The 22,916-nt window shown below is 36.1% G+C and overlaps 1 protein-coding gene across 2 annotated transcripts in view; it reads right to left on the reverse strand.

Annotated features, from left to right (window-relative positions):
• Positions 1 to 22,916, reverse strand: part of SLIT2 (slit guidance ligand 2) — a gene marked incomplete at both ends in the record, with an annotated part of 263,549 nt that overhangs the window by 227,745 nt on the left and 12,888 nt on the right. For both annotated transcript variants that reach the window (XM_080343319.1, XM_080343318.1), the window contains one exon: positions 14,735 to 14,806. In XM_080343319.1, the coding sequence (XP_080199445.1) occupies positions 14,735 to 14,806 (72 nt within the window). The remainder of the gene's footprint in view (positions 1 to 14,734; positions 14,807 to 22,916) is intronic.

Raw genomic sequence — 22,916 nt, forward strand, 5'->3', positions numbered from 1 at the left:
TTGAGAATAAATCTGAACTCTTGCACTTCATTACACAGTTTATGGTTCCCAGGCAGCCCACCAGTCTACAATTCAGTACAAAAAGCTTTTAGCAAGCTTTAGGCTTTAATCAGGGCTGATGTTTGCATAAGAGGAGAGTCACAGGAGAGGAAGAGCAGAAAGGAAGTTGGAAGAAATTAAGAAATTATATGTATTCCCTTTGTAAAGGTCACGTTGCAATCTGTCTAAATAAACTAATTTTTAAAAAGGAAGAGCAAGCCCAGGGAAACAGGGATGGAACACCCATACACAGAAGATACATTTCCTATTTATCTTTGTTCCTATAGTATGCCTATTTTCACTTCTAATCTGCTTGGAAATGACTAAATATTTGTTAGTATTTCCACTTTGGAACTATTTATCTTCATAGCCATGGTAATACATTCACATAAAGGCATGAGAGCTGCCAAATTCCTTCATTACAATTTGGATCATGGTGTAGAGGCTGGGGTGTTGGCACTTGCATCTCACTGGACCCGTAACAGCAGACAGTCATCATCATCAAGTCATTATCACATTTTCCCTTCATGGCTGTGTTTATTTTAAGAAATTCCCATGTGTTCAAACACTACCTAGGCTTATTTCAGAGTACCAATTATATATAAAACTTCAGCACAAATAGATATTTCCTTACTTTCCCTTTACAGTTCATCCCTTCTACAGCAGTTTCTACAGATTCACATCTCCGACCCCGCATCCAAGAACGAAAGGCATGAAACAGACCAAAAAACATTTATCACACATGCTTTAAACCCCCTCAAAAAGCTTACCATGTTCCTTTTCAAAACTACAGTTAATTCACACCACATTTCCTTTTTTTTAAAAAAAAGTCTCATATTTGGAAAGTTTTACGTAGCATAATACTCTCTAAACATTACACAATCTCAAAAGCACTGCTGATAAAACTGCACCCAGCAGGATATTGTAATTAAGGATAAAGCAAAACAAAGAGTCAATTAAAATGTGATTTCTGGTTATACAATATTTTCCTCTGGTAACGAACTGAAACCAAATTCAGAACATCCTTTCAATCTTTTTCTGGACCACCCAGCTTAAACTGAAACATTTTCAATTTTTTTTTTCTCTTTTTCTTTTTTTTTTTTTCTTAATTATTGGTCATAGCTTTCTGTGTACACTGTTTCTTCTCTTATCTTTATCCACAGAAAATAGATCCAGGGTTTTCCATTTCTTGATTTAGAAGGAGATTCCTAGCAGATCCAGGCAAATTCATTAACCATGGCATACCAAAATGATGATGAGCAAACATTTGAGCACTAAGGATACATAGATTATCTTCTCTCTGTTATCTTCCTTTGGGCACAGCAAAACTGCTCTCCATTTTTGTTTAAATACTTGCCAAATTCACATGGGACCTGCACTATTACTGTGCCGAATGAGATGTTACACCATTAAAAGGAGTTTTCCACAGCATTCACATTTAGGAAACTAATTGGAAAGTCATCCGAAGTTCAGAAGCCAAAATAAAACACAATAGACAAATACAGCCATATAACCACAATTAAAAATGCAAGTGAACAAAAAGATTAAGAACAGCAGACTTTCTTACAAAACAATCCCACACACAGCTAGATCATGCAGAAAAAAAAAGACACCAAATACTGTTACAGGAAGCTAGTTTAAGCTCCGTTTTCAAAAAAGTACATAGTCAAAAAGCTTTACATTTTAAGGAACCATAAACTGGAACTATAGTATCATTTTCTTCATGTGGAGAAATTAATTCCAAATGCAGACCTCTAATTCATCAAACAATAATGCAGCATTTAATGGATACAGATAATATTTTTCATAACTACTTTCTTTGGGACAAACTCAAAGAAATCTCTTCAAGTCAGGCATCTCCAGCTTTATTGCATTTTCCCTTTGATTGCTTCTCAAAGACTGGGGATTTTTTGTTGAGAGGGGTGAGTTGTGTGTTTTGTTGGTGGTGGGTTTTTTTGTTTACTCTGGTTGGTTTTAAATGTTGACATCTTAAACATCAGTAATGAAGGCCTAAAGAATTATCAGTACTAATGCATTTGCATACCCACACATCACACACTAAGGCCTTGCTGTCTGCATGAAAGGCAGAGTTATGAACACTCAAACCCCTATTCCAGGCAATACACAAAACTCAGTGCTTATCCTAACAGTTCTTTAATTCAGGAAACAAACTTGGAAGCCTTTTACAGCAACAGTAACATAACCTTATGATTTTTTTTTTCACTACAAAATGCCTTCTACTTTTGTTTATAAAATGCACAACAGTTCTTGTATATGGTAATCTAAATTTCTTTAGAGTAATCACGTGAAATGATTTGCTGGTAACATTTAACACTTTTCTGCAAGTGCTGAAAGGCTCTCTAGGCTGAATCCTACCCAACAAACTATCATGGTGATCTGCAGCTCTTGTAAAACAAATAGTCTTCCCTGGATGACAAAGCAAATCAATAATCAACAGATTCCTAATAGAGTACTTGCCACTTTCAGGTAAAAGTTAGTTTATTCATGCTTCATTATTTCCTCCCTATCAGCAATTCACTGTTTAGACTTTATATAGGTATGAGAACTACTGCTTGTCAGTAACGCTTGCTCTGTCCGACTCCATTTCACCATCCTAGTCAAATACATCACATGAAACACAATAGGGCAAGCTGTCATACTGCAAAACAGAATTAGGCTGTTCTCCCCACTTGGCACCTTTGTGGATAAAATCACTGCAAAGACAGCTTGTAGCACAGTGGTTAGGACAACAGCAGTGAATAAAATGGAAGAAAAAGCTTTGATTTTCTGCTACTACAGTGAAAATCCAACATCCATTGTTATTCCTAAATGTTAAGTCTTGTGAATTTATAATTCCTGCAGACTGTCAAGTTCCATTTCTTTAATAAGAACTCATATCTGGAAGTATTACTAGTATTTTAACTAGAGTACTGAATATATGCCAAATGATCATTCTTAGGTCACCCATCTCAAAGACTTGCAACTTGCTGCAGAAATCTTTTCTTGACCATTCAACCTCCTAATTCAATTACATTTCTCCCAGTTTTGCACTTTGTTCCTGTCATATATGCACACACACAATACTGCCATTCTTCCACTATACCAGTCTGACATAACTAAGCTAACAGCACAGTTATTTTAAAGCCTTCCCCATGACTTGAATCCAGTTCAGTTCTGAGGAAAAAGAAAAAAAAAAAAAGAAAATAATAAAATAATAATAAAAAAACCACACAAAACAACAACAAACCACACACACACCACACAATAGGTTTTGCAACCTGATTACAAGAACAGACAAAAACTCAGTTTAGCCAAAATCCCTGTGAAATGTTTTTAATGTTGCAACAAAATTGAAAAAATGCATTTGAAGTGAACATCCCACATTAGCTAGAAAAGCAACGAACCTTGCCATTGGTTTTGCAAAACTACATAGTGGTAGTTAAAAATACTTTCTTTTCCATTTTCTGCAGTGTATTTGATGCATAAACACAAAATTGCATGATCTTATTGTTCCATGCTGCACTGTACTTTATGGCTATTGTTATCATCAAGTCTCTTACAACAGTCTTTTCCCCAGTGATCACAATCTTAATTTTTCCATGTTTTGCATTTCCCACATTCTCCAGCCCATATCCACAGGACAAACAAGTCTGGCACCTTTTTTTTTTTTTTTTAAATACCTTGGTATTATTTTCTCCAACAAAATTTACTGGTGTGCTGTTTAGAGTCTAGATCAGTAGTCAACAGGCTACAAAGTGATGGACCCAATAACAAATACTTCAACCAGTGCCTTACCTAAAACTTTAGCAGTACATGGCACAAGCTGTACTGGAGATGAAAAAGCCAAGCACTCCTACATAGATTTGGTAGGCTCTCCAATTTGTAAGAGTTCTGGCTTTTCACTTTTAAAAATCATTCTGATCTAAAAAATGAGCATTTTTTTAGAGTGGTATTTATTTTATTCTTGTGTTGTAGGGGCATAAATGATGAGGGGAATACCGCAGCTATATTAAAATAGAGCATAGGATAGTTACACAAAAGTATTAGCTCTATTGAATTTATAGACACATGATTAAAATAAGGAAGTCAGTCTCTTGCCTTTTAAAAGAATGCACAATTCATAATACATCAGAATATGACAAAATCAATTAATCATGGACTAGATTTAACAGTAATGTATATATAGTAAGGATCAGACAGGAATTTTCTCCACTCACAGAAATGATCACTGGTTTCCTGCGACATACACGAGTGTGTGTTTGAGTGTGCCATTTTGTAGTTAACGTAAATAACTTAGTTCTGCTAAGCTTTCCAGATTTTTTTTCTCCCACATTAAGATGCACATTTACAGCCTTTCCTCTCCATTTAGCCTTTCATATCTTCATACTCGGAGAAGCAGCTACTACAAATACTTCTTCATTACATTAGCTGTTATCCTATCTTTGCAACCTTTCCCTGTGGGCCTTCTCAAACTTGAGATGCAACCTTTTCAGTTTTGAGGTCAATCAACTATCTAAAGCCCTTCCAGCTATTCACCATTTCTACAATAATACACAGAAGTGGAAAGAAGAGTTGATGTTTCTTCTGTCTCCACTGTACTAAATTACTAAAAGCACTGAACAGCTGCCATCAAACCTCTCCTCATACTCACTAACTTACAACGCACGAGAAGCCCTTCCTTAAAACTGTATGGATTACATATTCACAGAAAAAATAAAAATGTCATTGAACTGTCTGGACAGAAGGGGAAATGAAAAGAAAGAGGCAAGGATTTTGTCTCTTGTATGTATTACCCTGCAAATCCTCAAGGAGTACTTAGCCAAAAGATTTACCCTCCCATTTCAGCCCCTTTTTCCTTCCAGCTAAAGACTAAGGGCCATGGAAAGAAGCCTTCAGAGCATGGTCCTTTAAAAAACCTGGAGCCAGGGAGAGCCTGCACCTGGGCTTGGCTGTAAAGATGAAAAGATTTCAGCAAGTCCCAGCTTTATTCCCCACAAGGTGGGTCTGAACAGCCCTTAGCAGAGCAGGCCCCTCAAGTGTCTGAGGGAGAGAATAAACCCTGTTCAGCATTCATCAGCAGCCTTTCCCAAATAAAACCACCAGCCCCGGTATCCTCACAACAGCTACAAGGATCAGGACAACAGTCTGGGTTGTTCATCGCTGCAACCCTTGCTTCAGCTCTCCTTTTTGAGACTAAATACTGCACTTTGTATACTGGCACTTTTCCTTACCATAATGAGAGTCCCTTTAATCAGTATTTAATTAATCAACGTGACCTGCCCACCAGGACTCAGTCCCACACAGTTCAGTGTAGTTTCAGCTGAAGTCTATGAGTGTGTTGCAGGGCAAGTTTAGCCTATGTCTTCCTGCGCACACTACATGTCTTAATCACTCTACTAAAGCCTCTACCAGGACTGCAAAGTGAATGGAATAATCTAAGCATGGTACGGTATAAGCCTCTATTCTCTATCAAAAGCATATCCTAAGTACTCCATCTGACATGTCAAGTCAAGAAATTGATATTGCAGAAATATTTTTTAATTAAAAACACTGGAAAACATACTCAAATGGCCATACACTGCTTTAATTTTAAGTGGTCAAATATTTCAGACAAAAGCAAATGCAAGTACCCCGACAAGTCTCTATCTGAATATTAAATTTCAACTTAATAAATATATTCAGAGAAGTTTGAAAAACATTGAGATCCCACTGGCAGATAGAACTCAGACTGCAGCTGTAATTTTTCATCAAGTCTTGGATGTTTTATGTCATTTGTGTGGAGAAAAGGAACATTTACAGTATCAGCAGATTCCTAAGTTTTCCAGCCCCGTTATTGACAGGTGTAAAGGATATGATCATCAGTAAAAACAAAAAGTATACAAAAAAATTTGTGGGTCATCAATAACAGAGTTAAGCTATGCGGATTTTTTTTATTATTATTAATCTATAACCACGCTTTAAAGTGTGGAGTTTTATCCCCTGAGCAGAGACTGATTATAAACACACCACTAAAAAAAATACAAAACCCTCCAAAAAGCCTCTCTCTCTAAACCTAATGTAATTTCAGTTGTTACTACTGCATGTTTATAAAAACACATCAGTTGAAGACCGGCTGCTCTTTAACAAAGAGCATTTCATCTAGCTTTAGCTCTACAATGCAAAAAACTATTCAAACATGCTTTGTAGGGCAACATTATTGCAAAAAGCATTTGTAGCTCAACATTACAACAAAAAGCATTATTAAGGACCAAGAGCAAATTAAAGCTTTTAGATAGCCTTGAGTTTCTTTGATACAATGGAACATATGAAAGAAGATCTGTGCTGGCTGAAGTGGATATGCATTTTTGTAGTAATGTTGTTTCACTTGCCAATTTCCTAGTCCTTTTGAAGAATTCAGACAGTGGCAACTACAACCAGTGCATGATATGTTGTCTGTTTCAAACCTTTTTTTCCTTATAAAAGCTCACATATTCTTATCGAGAACCAGACAAATCTAGCAAAACAAGAGTATTTATTTTTATTAGTGTAAAATATTTCTTGATATATTCTGTACATATTAGTCATTTTCTAGGAAAAAATCTATGGTCTTCATAAGAAGGTACACTTCGTGAATTTTTTTAAAATGAAAAATACATGTGTTGTTCGAATGCTGCGTGAGTAACTTTAGAGAGGCTTTAAAACAAATTCAATGCATTTAAAATGCTATATAAATCAACATTCAGGATGAAGGGTCAACAGGGGTTAAACTGTCTGTCCTTCTTGACTACATTCATAAATGTCTCTTCTAGCTGTACTTATAGAAGCAACTGCAGCGCAACTTGGATATTAAAACCTCCAAGGAAACCAACAACAAAAGCTGCTAAGAATTTCACAAGTTTTTCTTTTTTTTTTTTTTTTCTTTCCTTAGGTGTTAATTAAATGATCATTTAACACTGAAATGTAAACACAACATTTTCATCTCCTGACAGCACAGCCTATTATAAATCCAGGGTAATAAACGTCCTGGTGTTAATACTCTGAACCAAGTTCCCACAACACACCAAGATGCCTTGTCGTGTCTAAGGTTAAGCATCTAGACACAAAACAAAGATTGTGCCTACTCGACTTCCAGTTCAATTTTCCCATCGCCCAGTGACCTAGGTAACACTTTGAGCAATAAAGAATAAATTTAATTTCTCCAGCATTTTGTGAGGATTAGGAACAATTGTTGGCCTGCAATGACTTTTTATCCTTGGATTCTTTCTCTTCCAGAGCATTCCCCCAGTTCTAAAAGAAAATTCTGATGGTTTAAGACACAGAACAAACAGAACTTTAAATTAGGCTTTTTTCAATCAATTGGAACTGTTGGAGGGGAAGCAATCAACCTTTCTTTGGACTTTTCTCAGCTATTCAGTTACTTTAGGCTTTAATCTTCCACTTGCAGAAGAAACCTACCATCATAAGGACAAGCCTCTACACTTCTACATTTTCCCTTGGCCCGTTTTATTCCTCTTTTCTGTTCTTTTTTTTAATCAAGATGACACGGCTGCACTTAAATGTCCACTCTTTGCAAGCCGAGACTTACAGATGTCCTCTTTATAACATTTCACACCAAGTTTCTGCACCACATAATAACGGCATTTCCTCCGACATGCCTTTTTACTTTTCATTACTTCCTTCACTAAGATTCAGTTTCCTACTTAACTCCTGCCTAAAAGGTTTCCTATATCACAATTTTCCGAAGCTTTCAAGGTTAACCCTCCAGGAACAACCCAGGGACTGATTCAGACTGGAGAAGAAAAAGGTTACAGGTGACCTAAAACCAGTTACTTGCATTTTCATATTAAAAAGCAATTATCTCAGTTCTCTTTGACTGCTATCATGTCAACAAAAATACAGAAGATAATTATTTATGCTTGGGGACAAACAGGTCAAGATAACAAAACCCTAATAGCTAAAGTAGGTCTCCCATTTACTCTAAAGACCACCAGATCACTTTAAAAGTACTATAGCTTCAGTAAGTTAATGATTAATGATTCATGTTTTCACATTAGACATATTTAAATATTAACACCTAACAGCATATAAGATTTTGAATGCCACGGATATTTATGCTGGTCCAGAATAATCATCTTAAGTCATATTTTTGTTTGCTTGGTGTTTAACATGATTTTCAAATTAGTTAAAAGCACCTATAAACAGTTTTGGAGTGTTTGTTCTAATGAAAAATCAATAGTTATAAGTATCCCTAGAGAAGCCTTTTGCTGAAATTAGTCAACTTATCACTCAGCAATGCAGATTACGTCAAGATTTAGTGACCTGCCCAGTAGCAGACTTAGCTTACAGCCCCAGAAGTCCATCCAATTTGCCATTTTATCTCATAGCAAAGGAAATATTGCTTGTAAAAAATACATTAAATTGGTTTTATAATGAAAGAAATAAAGGCAAATATAACTGCATTTTAAAGACACCTCCCAATTGCCTCAAAATTAAAAATACAAACATCCATCTTGAGAGAGTCATTTCACAAGATGAAAGTTTGTTTCCAACTTTTAAAATCCCATACTATTGCTTCATGTAATAATGTTTAGTCTGATTTCTGTATATTTGGTACACCATTTTTATTCATGCACAGCACCATGGCAGGTGCTGTAAAAATACAAAAGAAAGCATAGCTCAGGAAAAGTCTACAGACCGAGATACCAAAACAAAGAGCAGGAAAAGCAATGTAGTGAAGTTTGAAGTCCAAAAATTGCACACAGTGATAATACATTTTACTTTTTTTTTCTGACTACATTTTAAAAGTTCATTCTGGTTCCACTACCACTTTCACTCAGCTAAATCTAAGGCTGAATGTTTGCTGTTGCTAGGATATAACTACTACAAGCTGTACACCAAATGCATTTATATAATTCTTGTTTCTGGGCTCAAAAAAATAAATCACCTGATGAATTGTACAAGACTTTGTGGCACTTCCAAAATGTTTAAAAAGTCATCTTGCTATCTCTAACCATATATACATATATATACATATATATATATATATACATATATATAGGGATAAAAAAATTTGGTTTAGGTTCATTACTTGTAAGAAAAATCTAAAGTAATTAAAAACATTTTGCCTCAATGCTAGGTTTGTAATACCTTGTCTCTGGCATTTATTTATTGTATGAAGATCTAGGATATAAACTTTTGAAATACATGAAGACTGATTGTCTGTAACTTGCTTATTTTTAATCTAGAGTGAAAAACCAGTTAGGAGCTTGAGTACTTTATGCAACTTGGCTTGCATGTGCATCATTTCTTGTCCTGCCATCACTTGATTCTACCTTCAGTTCTCATTCTCTGCTATAAAATCTGAAAATTGAGAACTTAGTTATACTTTACAACGTAATGAGCAAAACAACGATACCACTGTCACTTTGTTTCAGGTATAATACCTATTTTTGGATAGTCCTATGTTTGTCTATAGATTATAATTACAGCAATAATGCACTTGCAACACAGGGGACCAGATTCACTCCATAAGCATCCTAGACTGAGACAGTAATACCTTCTACTAGAAACAATGCACCAGCATAGCAAAGCTGTGATAATGGTGCTTCCATACTGCAAGAAAGTAGCTATTAATCATGTATTAAATAAAGGATTTCTTTTTAGTTACTGCCTTACAATACCACAAAGCTAAAACTGTATACTCATTTTATATATAGACTATATGCAGTTGCTCTTTATTAGCAGTAATAATTTTGAAATATACATATTTTCTAAGAACTATAGTCACTGTTCAAAAGTGATGCTAATAAAATAATCCTGGTAATAAAACCTAGTATTAGAATTGGTATGTTCTTACCAATTTTCCTGTTCATGAACCTATTATTTGTTTGATAAAATAATTTAAACATTGTTTTTGAACTAAACCATTGTGGTAGAAAAACAGAAAAAATCATAATGCTGGCAGGATCAACACAACGTATGGAAGACTTATTGGTTCCTATTTACCTCTAAAAGGATGAGACTCAAATTGATCATATAAAAAAAAAATAATCAAGTTTCCTTGTATGGAGGCTACTAGAATACCTCAAAGCAATTAATAAAAACTGAAACAAATGACCCAAAAAATCCAACACTTTTCCAATAAGGATCTAGCAACAGGTGGCTTCACAATTCATGTTTCAAATCTTTAATTGCTGCATATCCAGCAAAATCCTGCAACAAGATGGAGTAAACGGAGCACACTGTAGTGTTATTGCAGCACACACAACAGTGACAATCCACCTATTACTCGTATCCAACAACTGATCTACTTGCACAAGGAGAGAGGTTCACCAATATTGCTTTTTGAAAAGGGGAAACTCATTCTTGCTCCTCAGTGGATTTGTAACATCCACAGCCACCTGTTAGCAGTTGGAATAAGATTTCAGAGGCTTTGGGATAATGAGCATTTTTCTAACAAGCAATTTCTCCAGAGTTGTTAAAACAGATTCAGACTGAAGATAAATATCTTATCTACAAAATTACTACTACAGTCTTACTTGCCATGCTAACTGTTAAAAGGGATATGACAAAACCATAAATTAAGCCTCAAATACAGCTACCTTGACAATAAGGAGAAGAGCGCTTTAAAAATATTTTTAAAGTTGCTGTTTTAGCATCTTACATATACCACATTTTCATCATCTTTTCAATCCTATCTGATGTATATTTTTTTTCTCATGGCAAAGGCAAAAACAAAACAATGCTCAGCAGATGATGCAAGTCTCAGGCTCTCCTGCAGCAGCAGGAAAACCAGATCCGAGAGCTGCCTGGAGAACTTTCCTCCTCTTTGCGTCAGCCGCCCGCAGCCTTCCCCACACTGAGAGTGGGCAGCGGCGCTCGGGATGAGGAATGATGTCGGTCCGACTGGACAACGGTAACCCTGGCAACTGTAACCTGCAATTCCTGCCTAACCATTGTGGGATTTATTGTGGCAGGGGCCAAAGAGGCCAAGAGTAAAATGAAGCAGAGAACTATGGTGTCTGACACATCTAGTACCACACACTTTAATCATAGCTGGCAGAAATTAATTCAGGAGGAATTTTTGCAAAGGCCCCCCATGCAGCATGTTTTGTTGTTGTTGTTGCTGCTGCTGCTATTCTGCCCTAAGATTTTTTTTCTGATGTTTAGGATTTTTTTTCCTTTAATTAATAGCTGTTAGGAATTTTTTTTTTGAAGTGACTAACAGACATCTGAAAACCTGAGTGTTTATTAAGCAGACTACATTAAGATTTTTTTCCTTTAAAGGAGAAACAACTTATTCACAACATGTATCTTCTCAAGGATTTGTATTAGAAGGAAAACACACCTAATATCAGACCTCATCCATTAGAAAGACTTTTTTCAAAGCTAACGTTGCCTAACATATACAGCAAATATTGGTCAGTAAGGAAATTAACCCCATTCCATGTGCAAGAAATGTGAATCAAAAGGGACAAGCTTTGGGCATGGAATTCAATAACTTTTACACACCACTGATTAATAAAGGTATCCTTTAAAGCTGAATTTTCAAGCAGCTTTGGATCCAGCACTTGGTATCCTGCAGCAAACGGCAATCAATGAACTGTGATCTAAGCAGCCAAAGTAAGCAGTCAAAATCTATTTGCCTCAGAGAAGCACCCTCTAGGCTGCAGGAGTTCTCCGTACCAAGGTACCATCACTGGTGCTAGACAAGTTCGTGTGAGCGGGCATTGGGGTCACTGAAAACAATGCATCCCCTTCTTACAGGAAAAATACTTGTTGAACAAGTGCTCGTATTGCTCCAGGGGATTTACAAGAGCACCTTCATTTTAACAGTATTGGATCAAAACAGAGGTTCATGTACATTTTGCTTTGAAAGACACCTTGAAAGGTAAGATTAATATACCCTAAAGCAATACACATACTATTTTTAGCATTAAGTATTTCTTATTGAAATATTTATGTCAAAACACCTTTGCAGATAACTCTTAATGGGAAAATCAGTTTCTGCTTTGACTAAAATTATCCATTTTAACTAGTTCCAGCAGATTTCTTGGAAGGCTGCTAAATCGGAAGGAACATAACCTGAAAAATAATTCATTTAATTACTGTTGAAAATCGAGTGTCTTTAGACACAGAAAATAATGCACTGTCTCTTTTAAACTCTCAACTTATTGCTTTCCTTTACTTACACTTCTCATCTGTCAACAAGTGCTTGTAATTTTATTACACTGTCCTGTAGTTTATGCAGAGTTCGTATTATTTTACAGAGTTCTGTTAATGGACTGGATAAATGGTAATGCTATTTAAACTAGTCTCCTGCTCCAGCAAACACAGCTGCAACTGTACTACTATTTCTAGGCAAACATCTTGACCTGAACACGCAGTGCTCTCTCAACCCGTCCAAAGAGAAATTGGAGCAGACAGCAAAGGGAAAGCATAGCTGGCCGCTGGCGGCAACCAACTGTGTCTAATCATAATTCATATACAGTGTACCCTCTTTCTTTTATATTGCATTTAGGCTACACAACAAGCATATGTGCTTCTTCACCTGGCATCTCATTTACAGCCAAGGGTCAAATGGTAATTATTATTCACAGAAGCTCAACGGTATGTTGAAAACTCACAGTACACACACTGTTTGATTAGCTGTTAAATGCCAAAAATAAATACTAAAACCAAAGCACAGTATACTTTTTATTTATCATGTTTAGAGAACTTTAATTCTCCTTAGAAATACATTTATTTGGATGTAAATACATGTAAGCATATACAATGATACATGTAAAAAAAAAAAAAAAATCCAAATCATTTTATATTCTTTACAGTGATAAAGCTAAATGTAATCTGAAAACTGACCAAGAACATTTAATTAGCATCAATCTCTTCGTTGCCCTGACATTTTTCTAATTACAAATTTAGTGCTAAGCGACTGTAGATTTTCATTATCATTCATATTTTCTTTTAAACCTGAATACATTATAACCAGACATTTACTTTCATGGTCTGATCAACAATAACCCTTAGGCAGAGGAAATTTAATACTGTGAAGCCAGTGATCTCCTACTTTCCACCATATACGCTATGAGCAGTTGTGTGCTTTATGTCAAAGGACATTATAGATTTAGGACTAGCATCTACCCAATATACAATCCTGAATTAAATATATTCAGGTATGATTTTGCCTGAAGTGCGGATCCATCTTTTGCCTGCAAATTACAGCTCATTTCTATTTTATATGAATTTAGATATCAACCATTACACGAGAGGTGGAATAATAAAACGATCATAAACCCCTTTTATTTTTCTTCCTGATGGAAGTAATATCTTTATCACAGCTGATGGAAATTATAAAAGAGACTCAACTGTTAATACATAAAACCACATATGAATATATTATGTAGCACAGTCAAATATTTTTGTTTGTCAGAACAAAAGCCTTCAGGAGCTTTCTGGCCTAGTAATTTAACAACTCATTGCATCTACAGGGAAGTTCTGGAAACAAAGCATACATTCAAAGCAAAGGAAAGAAACAAAAATACACAGAACTAAATGTTTACACCAATAATAGCGTCATTTTCAGTTTACCATTTCATATTATTACAAGGGGTAAAAAAGAACTACTATTTCACGATATTAAAAGAGAAATCTACTCATAAGCATAAAAGCTTCATTACAACATTTATTCTCAAGAATATTTCCATAAACTAAAGTGGAAACAAACCCAAGGAACCACACTTTCCTTTACTTTCACTCTTTTTTTTGTCCCCAAGCACACACAGGGTGAAACTCAAAATGAGCAATTTCAACAACAGAAATCTCACCTGAAGTCTAAGGAAATGTGTCAAACTAATCTAATTAAAACAGGACTGAATTTGTACCACCTCTTCAAAGCCTACTTAAGTATGTCACATTGTATCCTTTCCATACCACATACTCTAACTCAAAGGTATCTTCAAATTTATTTTGTTACAATGACTGATCATGTAGATAAATACAGAAATCAGTATCTAAACTTCATTTCATGTTTTTACTGCAACAGAAATAAACGGCTTCTTAAAAGGGCCAATGGGTCAAAACATCAATTTGAAAGTATTACCGAGATTAAAATGTTATCAAACCAAAGAACATAATCAAAACAGAAAATCATTACCCAATGTGATACAGTTTTTATTTAAGGTAAAATATTTCATAGTTTTTTCTTCCCACAGCTTAAGTTACTATCTTTGTTTTCTTTGTGAGGGGATGCAGGACAGACTTCTCCCCAGACTTACTATTTGCCAACGCTATGATTTTTCTGGTCAAGTGTGTACAGCCCAAACAATAGAACATCACAAAAACAAAGAGCTTATACATTGCTGTATCTCTGGGACAGAATCTCTATGGGCATTTTTTATTTCTTTTAGCATAGAAACCGGAAACAAACAGGAGAAAAGGAAAGCCGAAGTATTCTTTCAGCAAAATTTCATTACAGAAGCAGGAATGGATGAAACAATAATTTGTCTCATATAACTATCAGTATCTAACCTTGATTAAAAAAGAAAAAAAAAATCTTAAAAGCAGTCAAAGAAAGTACTCAGCTTAAACAAAACATCCATTTTCCTAGATGCATTTTAGCCCTGTTTGAGGGAAAAGACAGAAAAGTCTAACACAGGACAGAAAAACAGACCAATTTCAAATGTTTCAGAATAACAGATATTGGGCTGTGTGTACTTACAGCCTGTATAACTTCGGGGTCCCCAAAAAGAGCAGTTCAGAAAGCAACTGGAGGTTATTTCTGTTTAGGCGCCTTTGGAAAGAAAAAGAAAAAGTTGTGTTAAATTACAAGTGCTACAGCAATGCGATGTAACCACTTCAAGCAGGCATCCCAGTGCTGAAACAAGCCAATTTTAAAGACCAGAAAGGCTATGCAATGCTGGTCCATTAGCGGAGACATGGTCCAACAGTTAATTTACCATGGACTAATTACATTTTCTGGTTTCCCCAACAGACCATATTACCTATTTTATGAAAGATTTTGAATCTCTGTAGCATGAATCAATCACTAAGTCAGGACTCTATCCTGCATAAACAACCAGAAAACTAAAAATAAAAAGTCAGCACCGTAACTTTGATTGCCCACCAACTCTGTATTGCTCTAATGAAGCAGACAGACATTTTGTGACCATGAAAAGGTTCAAGGGAACATGTATCAACTGCAAATTAGTTAAGTAATGAGATAATGTATCTAGAGATCCATTTAACCTGTTTAAATAAAAAAGCAAAGGAATCTGTTACAGAAACCCTGATCAAATAAAAATCAGAAAAATCAACAAGTCCCATCTTATAATTGCCATTACAGGGGATTTTGTGCATACATATATTTTTTTTTTTCTACAAGTGTAAAGATACACGAAAAGGAAGCTAAATTAAAAAAAAATAAAATAAAACACTTACACATAAGACAGTACAAAAGAAAAACAACGGGAATCTTGAAGGTAGCCCTTTGTCTATGAAGCTTCTCATTGAACATGCTGACTAGGGTCAAGACTGCTTAGTGTGAGGTGACAAGTTCAAAGCCCATTGTATTACAGCCATAGGAAATGGAACAACCACTACCAAAGACAAATATATTCCATCTTCATAACCTCTTTTAAAATATACAGTGCAGATTGTTCTTTCTAATGTGTATAAGTGACAGTCCTGGAGAACACAGCTACATCAGTCCAGAATTCAAGCTCAAAGCAGGTTTTTGATTGCTTTTAAGTAAAGCACCACACAACACCTGTCATTCAAGCAAAACAACATACTGAAAAAAAACCAAAAAAACCACATTCTGTTTCATCATCCCCATCACAAGTCTCAGTTTGCAGTACCTTCTCAATACAGTAATTCAAGGGATTCCTGAACACCAGTTTTATCTAATATTTATTTTATTCTTAAAGTGGTTACATTACATAGGTTAATAAACTGCTACCAAGACACTCCACAAAGTAAAAAAAAAAGATACTGGACAGCAGGTTTGCAAAATTAAGTTTCAGAATTCCAAAAACCTTCTGAATTTCTTGTTTGATAGTCTCAAGACTGATTTTGAACAGTTAAGCCTGTTTAGCCTCTTAGGGTTCATTTTTCGTAAACGCTGTTCCATCTAAAGGTCTTTCCAATTTAAACGTTTTCCCATAAATTCTCATGCACACACCCACTTAAGATCAAGTTTTACATAGCTCCATGGTTTAGTTCACCTAGTTATTGCTCCCTTAAAGTTCAATGTGACTACTGATAAGAGTAAAACAATCTGAAATAGTCTTTTGTACCCACGGGTTTTATCCCACATTTCAAACCACAAGCAAGAAGTCAGCTTTTTGAGACCTAGATATACATAATTCTCCAGTTTTGTCAGGTTCCTTTTTGTTAGTCAAGCAGAAGAAATTCTAATTTCTTTAAGCAAAAGAAACTGAAAACATACATTTAGAAGATTAAAAAAGAAATCAGAGTGAAAGAAAATTAAGGACTACAGTACTGGGATAAATTAGATGAGTAAAGATGAAGCTCAATAAGAAACACAGAAAAAATGCTTAATCCAGCAACAACAACAACAAAAATCTGAATTGTGATCTTGTAAGTCATATTTCCAAATCAGTAGAAAGAAAGCTTTCAATATACGAGAAAGAGCTATAACAAGTGTAATCACTAGTGGAAGACTTCTGCTTTGAACATTCCTTTAAAAGAAAACTTTACCTACATAAAAGCAAGAAAGTGATACATTTTAGTCTTTGTGGTTCTATCGCATTTTCAAAATAAGGTCTTTTAAAAATAGACAGTTCCTTAAGTAAATTTATATATAAAAGTGTAGACTAGGACCACAAAACTAAAGAAGTAGGAAGAAAGTTGTTCCAAAGTAACAGTTACATTTGTGATGAGAAAAGAATAATGTGATAATGGAGTTATTCAACACTGAGCCTGAAAAAATGGTTAAATAGAAACAGAATTCATTCATCTCTTCTCCTTGCTAAATAGATTGTTCAGACTTAAATCTCTAAGTTCATGATTACAGATCAAAAAGTACATGGGAAAACATGTAGGGTAAAGACTTCTGGAAGTTACTCTCTAATTAGAAACTATTCAGGACAAAAATTTCTGTTGATACTTTCTAATGACTGTACTAGGTTGAGATACTAGATGATAATGGTGAGCTGTAACTGAAGGGGCAATGAAATGACTCAGTGTCTGTATTGTGCAGCAGTTCCATATAATATAAAAAGGCCCTAAAGTACAATGACATAATATGAACTGATGATAAAGTTCTCAGGCAGGCTGCCTTTCACTAAATGCAACAACAATCTTACAAAGACACAATTAGCATCACTTTAGAAAGATATTTCACAGGCAAAATACTTGTGCTAGTACAAAACTTTCTACACATGCAGTTAATACTGCATGTTTCTGTTATTACCTGTAGTTCAGTATGTTTCTGTTTCTGTTATTACCTATAGTTCACATGATTCACATGTCTAGTGACATACTGATGCATGTCCTGCTGTACCCACTTCAAAATCTAAGTTACAGACAATAAATCAAGTTTACAAATTAACCTAACAATAAATAGCACTACCCTCGTAACTCAACAGTTTCTACCAAGTGAGTTCAGCATCAGTGTTTCAACCTACATTTTTACTTTGTCTTTCACAAAACTAAAGCATTTGTTTCTACAAAGTGATCTTATAAACTAGAATTCACCGAGATTAATTTTTCAAGACTTCTGCTTAAAAAAATGCTATGAATTCATACATAAGTTAATGTGAAAAAGGATGCAGGGCAAATCTAGAATACACAGACTAGTGTCACAGTACATAACAGATTCCAGTCCTATAGTCACTATGAAGAGTTTTTAATCTTTGAGACAGAGCCATACAAGTCGACCAGAAAACACATTCCTATTTTAAAATAGTTCACTAATATACATGCTTCTTCAATATTTCCACTTTTTCAGGTGACTTCATCCTTAAATTTGTCTGAAATAGCAACACCTATCCAGAACATACAGACATAATGGAACAAGAGTGAGACAGGCATGATCACCTTTCTCCCTGGAGCTGAAACCTGAGGTAAGGATAGATGGATCACAGAATCCACGATCATAGATTTTGAAGAACTACAGATACTGTAAAGTAAAAACAACCAGAAAAACTCCACCACATTTTCTTTCAATGTGTGTTGGCAGAGACCTCACCGCAGCTAGCGAGCAGGCAGCATTTCCCCTGGGACAACATGAAATTTCAATTGCATCAACTGAATTGCTCTCCTAGAACTGGCATGAAGTTCAAGGTGAAGCACTGAAGAAACGGTGATGAAATATTTCATACTGCTACCATTCAGTTTCCCAACCAAGCTGGAAAAATCGTGTTTCTCAAGCAGAGGGAGAGGGCTCAGAAGAGATGAAGTGTTAGTGGTGTAAGCAACAGAAAATATACTGGAGAATCAATTCTAACATTGCAATACCTTAGACTGTAAAGTCCCTTGGTAGTGGCCAGAAGTAAATGGATGAAGGTCCAACATCATATAATTCTTTCAATTTAACAAAAGTGAGGCACAGTTGCAATTAATATATGCATAATTTCTTTTTCTTCTGTTACTGAATGCATTTTTAGAAAGACATTAGACAAAGGTAAATTTTTGAGCTCTTCATGACTAACTCAAGCAAAATCCATATACTACCTAAAGTATACAAATTTCTTCCTATTTAAAGGAAGCTTGATACCAATAGGCAGATAAAAAGTAGGTACAGAGAAGCAATAGGTTATACTATGAAACACACAACAGTAAGGCAAGCAAAAAACAAACGGCTTGATTTGAGTTACTGGTTCTAGAGAACAGGCTAGGTTTGCATAAATGGGTGCACATCTGGCTTTTACTTGTCTTCTGCATGCAGCCAGAGGATATGTAGAGGATGACAGAATAAGAGGTAAACTGTGGGGAGAGCATATTACTCTCCCAGTGGCATGTATCCTAACCCACTGAAGTATGGCCATGCCACCAATACATTCTGATGTATCTCTCAAGTTTTCATGCCACAGTAACTGTGATCCAGTATCAATCATGCATGGAAGAGGAAAACAAAACAAAACAAATCTTTCTTAGTTAAACTGGCTGCAATGTAATAATCTGCAATTGTTATAACTCACAAGCAGATCTGTGTTTGTTTCCAAGACTTGTTGGAACTTTCATTGTAAGTTGCTTCTGATTCCATTGAAATCAACTAACTAAGGCCAGAAAAGCTGTATGAAACTGCACAGCCTCTCTGGGCAAATGAGTTCTCCCAGTGCTTGACTGTCTTCATGGTGAAGAAGTTTTGCCCTTATATCCAGCAATTTATGCTGCTTGTCTCACCACAGTGATGAGCCTGGCTTGAGCTTTTTAATAACCACCTCACAGGTACTGGAAGGCTGCTATTTTGTCCCCCACAAGTCATCTTCCAGGGAGCTTCAGCTCATGTAGATACAATTCTAACTGTAGGCCCTCTAAAGTAACAGAAGCCCTCAAAGATAACTCAAGAAAAGATCGAAGTTAAGATCGGTTCCAAGTAAACTATAAATCAGCTGCACTCTTTAATTAGAAACAGCCTATCCCTTTGGCTGCACAGAGTCTGAGAGCCCCTTGAAACCCTAAATACAAGGCATAGATGCATTTTATTCTGCCACCATTGCTTCAAGAAGAACAGGTAGCTTCCAACTCAAAGTTAATGATAACAGAAGCCATTGTTTTTCATTCCTCCTTCAAAGTTAGCTGAGAGAAGTAAATACATTATCTGCATACAGTAAAACACAGTAGTGTATAGCTAACAAATTGTGGTCTTCAAAGGAACACATCCACACCTTCTGTTTCTCAGCAGAGGACATTACTATCACATCCATTTTAAAATATCATGTAACACCTTTTCACTGAAGCTCATTTACAAAATATGCATAAACTTTAAAAGCACATGCATATTTTTTTCATTAAATTTACATTGTAAACGAAATGACATGTCAGTAAGCAAGCCATTTGTGCAACAGCACTTTCTACTCACAATGACTGAGCCCACCAGGCTCCTCAACTAGTTCTAACAGGTTACAGGGATATGCATCTACTGGGAAGGTATATCAGCACCCAAATCATCTCCATTAACTGGTTTAACCATCAAGTCCTAAAAACCTGATCCTAGATAAAGTCAGAATAATAGATATCAGAATAAGTGATGCCTGCTTAGGCTTATATCTGCAAGGAAGTCAAGCCTTATTACTTTTCTACAAAAAACCTCGTGCTGTATCTGCCACAGGCAGAGAACATCTGTGCATCTGTGTCCAAAGCCACTGAACTTCAACACATCTGGCAACTGTTGTCTGTGAATGTGACTTGCATGAACATATTATGAAGTGTGAAGAAGACCCAAGAACCAAGAGCTAACCAAAAGATTGTGCCAGTTTTTCCATTAGGAGTTTTCTGTAAAGATCTTCTTGTCTCTAGTCAAACTACTCATAATCTCACTAAACCTAGCAATATCAAGTTCACTGACCACATGAATAAAAACTGGAATCTGAGAAGTTCAGGGTTGATCTATCAGCATTTGGATGCCTAAGTCAAAATTTTCCCCAGGACAAGAACCATTTAATCAGGGCTCCATTTTCCAGGATAAATAGTGACTAGCTAAGAAAGATATGAGAGTTAATTTCAATTTAATATCAAATAAGAACTAGACACTTGTTTTAGGGAAAAAAAAAAAAACACAAAAGAAAAAAAGAAATAGACACTAATGCAACTCAGTTTTTTATTTGTGTAGAAAGTGGTGACAGTTACTTTGCAAACTATAGTACTACATTGTATTAGTGTATACTACTCAAACCTTAACAGATTTTCTATCCTCCATTTTCTTCTCACACAGGGCTGACATCGAGTACAAAATTACCATATTTGTCCCCTACCCCAGTCAATTCTCCATACATTATGCAGAACACCATTTTGCACAGAGAATCAGCAGTCTATACTCAATTTGCTTTTTTAAGAGTTTTTTCCAATATAAACAGAGCTAGAAAAAGCTCTTTCTTTAGTTGGGTTTTGGCTTTTTATTTTTCCCCTAAGAAGAAAAGAAAGAAACTAAGGCTGTTGTTTTCTGGAAGCTTCTGTATTCATTAGTGTTTCAATAGAAAAGATACTTCTATAAATAGCTGGTCACTACTCTCATTAGTTATGCCTATGGCACTAAAAAAAGTGTGAAAAACAAAGCAAAAGCCTGGAAAATACAGGCTGGGCAGCCTCACCTCAATGCCTGGAAAGGTGATAAAGCAAAACAGAAGCTATTTCTAGACACAGAAAGGACAAGATGACTGGGAATAGTCAGCATAGATTTACAACTGGGAAAATCGTGCCTGACCAGCCTGATAGCATCCTACAATGAATAAATGACTTGGCAGATGAGAGGAAGTCAGTGATGTTGTTTATCTTGACTTCACTAAAGCTTTTGACACTGTCTCTCATAGCAGTTGTCCTCATAGACAAACTGATGAAATACAAGCTACAAAAGCAGACAGTGAGGTGGACTGAAGATTGTATGAAATGTCAAGTTCAAAGGGATGTGACCAGTGGCACAAAGTTCAGCTGGACAACAGTCACTAGAGGTGTACCCCATGGGTCAATACTGGAGCCAGTACTGTTCAGTATCTTCATCCACAACTCAAAAGATGGAACAGAGTACACCCTAAGCATGTTCTCAAATTATACAAAACTGGAAGAAATGACTGATGCACCAGGTATGTGTGTTGCCAGTCAGAGGAACCTGGACAGGCTGAAGAATTTGTCAAAAAGGAACCTCACAAAGCTCAGCAAAATGGAAATGCAAAGTCCTGCACCTGGGGAGGAAAAATCTCACATAGCAGCACACACTGGAGAACCACAAGGTGGAAGTCAGCGTTACAAAGAAAGGCCTGGAGTCCTGGTGAGCAAGAAATTAAACTGGAGCCGCTAATGTTCCCTTGCAGCAAAGGCCAACAGCATCCTAGGCTTTATTAGGAAAAATATTGCCAATAGGTCAAGGCAGGTGATCCTTCCCCTCTCCTCAGCACTGGTGAGACATCTGGAGAGCTGTGCCCAGTGCTGGACTACTCACTACAAGACAGGCATGAACACACTGGAGCAAGTCCAGAGAAATGCCTTGAAGATGATTAAGCAGACAGATTGAAGCACCTGTCACAGCAAGAGAGGCTGAGGAAGCTGGGACTGTTTAGGCTGGGGAGGAAAAGGCTCAGAGGGATCTCAATGCATATAAATACATCATGTGCATAAATAAGTGATGCAGTTCTTTCCCAAGGAAGGAAGGCTGAGCCAGACTCTTCTCAGTGGTGCATCATGAAAGGACAAGAGGTAACAGGCACAAATAGAAATACAAGAAATTACATGTAAATGCAGAAAAAGTGGTCAAACACTGGAAAAGGTTGCCCAGAGAGGCTATAGATTCTCCATCACTGGAGACATTCAAACCCCAACTGGAAACAACCCTCAGCCACCTGCTCTGATCAACCTTACGTTAATCAGTGGCATGGGAGCAGACAACCTACAGGGGCTCCTTCACACCTTCACAATCCTGTGTGGCTAATTCATTGGGATTTTATTTACAAAGTATACCACAAAGAAGAAAACAGAAATTATAAAGCCTCCATAAAGTAATATAGGATCACGAATCAGATGAAACAAGGATGATCTTCAACAACACCTGAGATTACCTACAAGGAAAAAAAAAAAAAGAAGCAAAGAAAGCAGAGAGGGAAAGTAGATCTATTAGATGGAATTTAGCTAGAGTTTGGATGGGTTGTTTAGAAAGGCAAGAAGGGCCTGCAGATAGACTAGATAGACTTGTAACTGTCTTTCTTGCATTGAGTCACCACAGTAAG

This window comes from Nesoenas mayeri, assembly GCF_963082525.1.
Source record: "Nesoenas mayeri genome assembly, chromosome: 4".
Lineage (NCBI taxonomy): Eukaryota > Metazoa > Chordata > Aves > Columbiformes > Columbidae > Nesoenas > Nesoenas mayeri.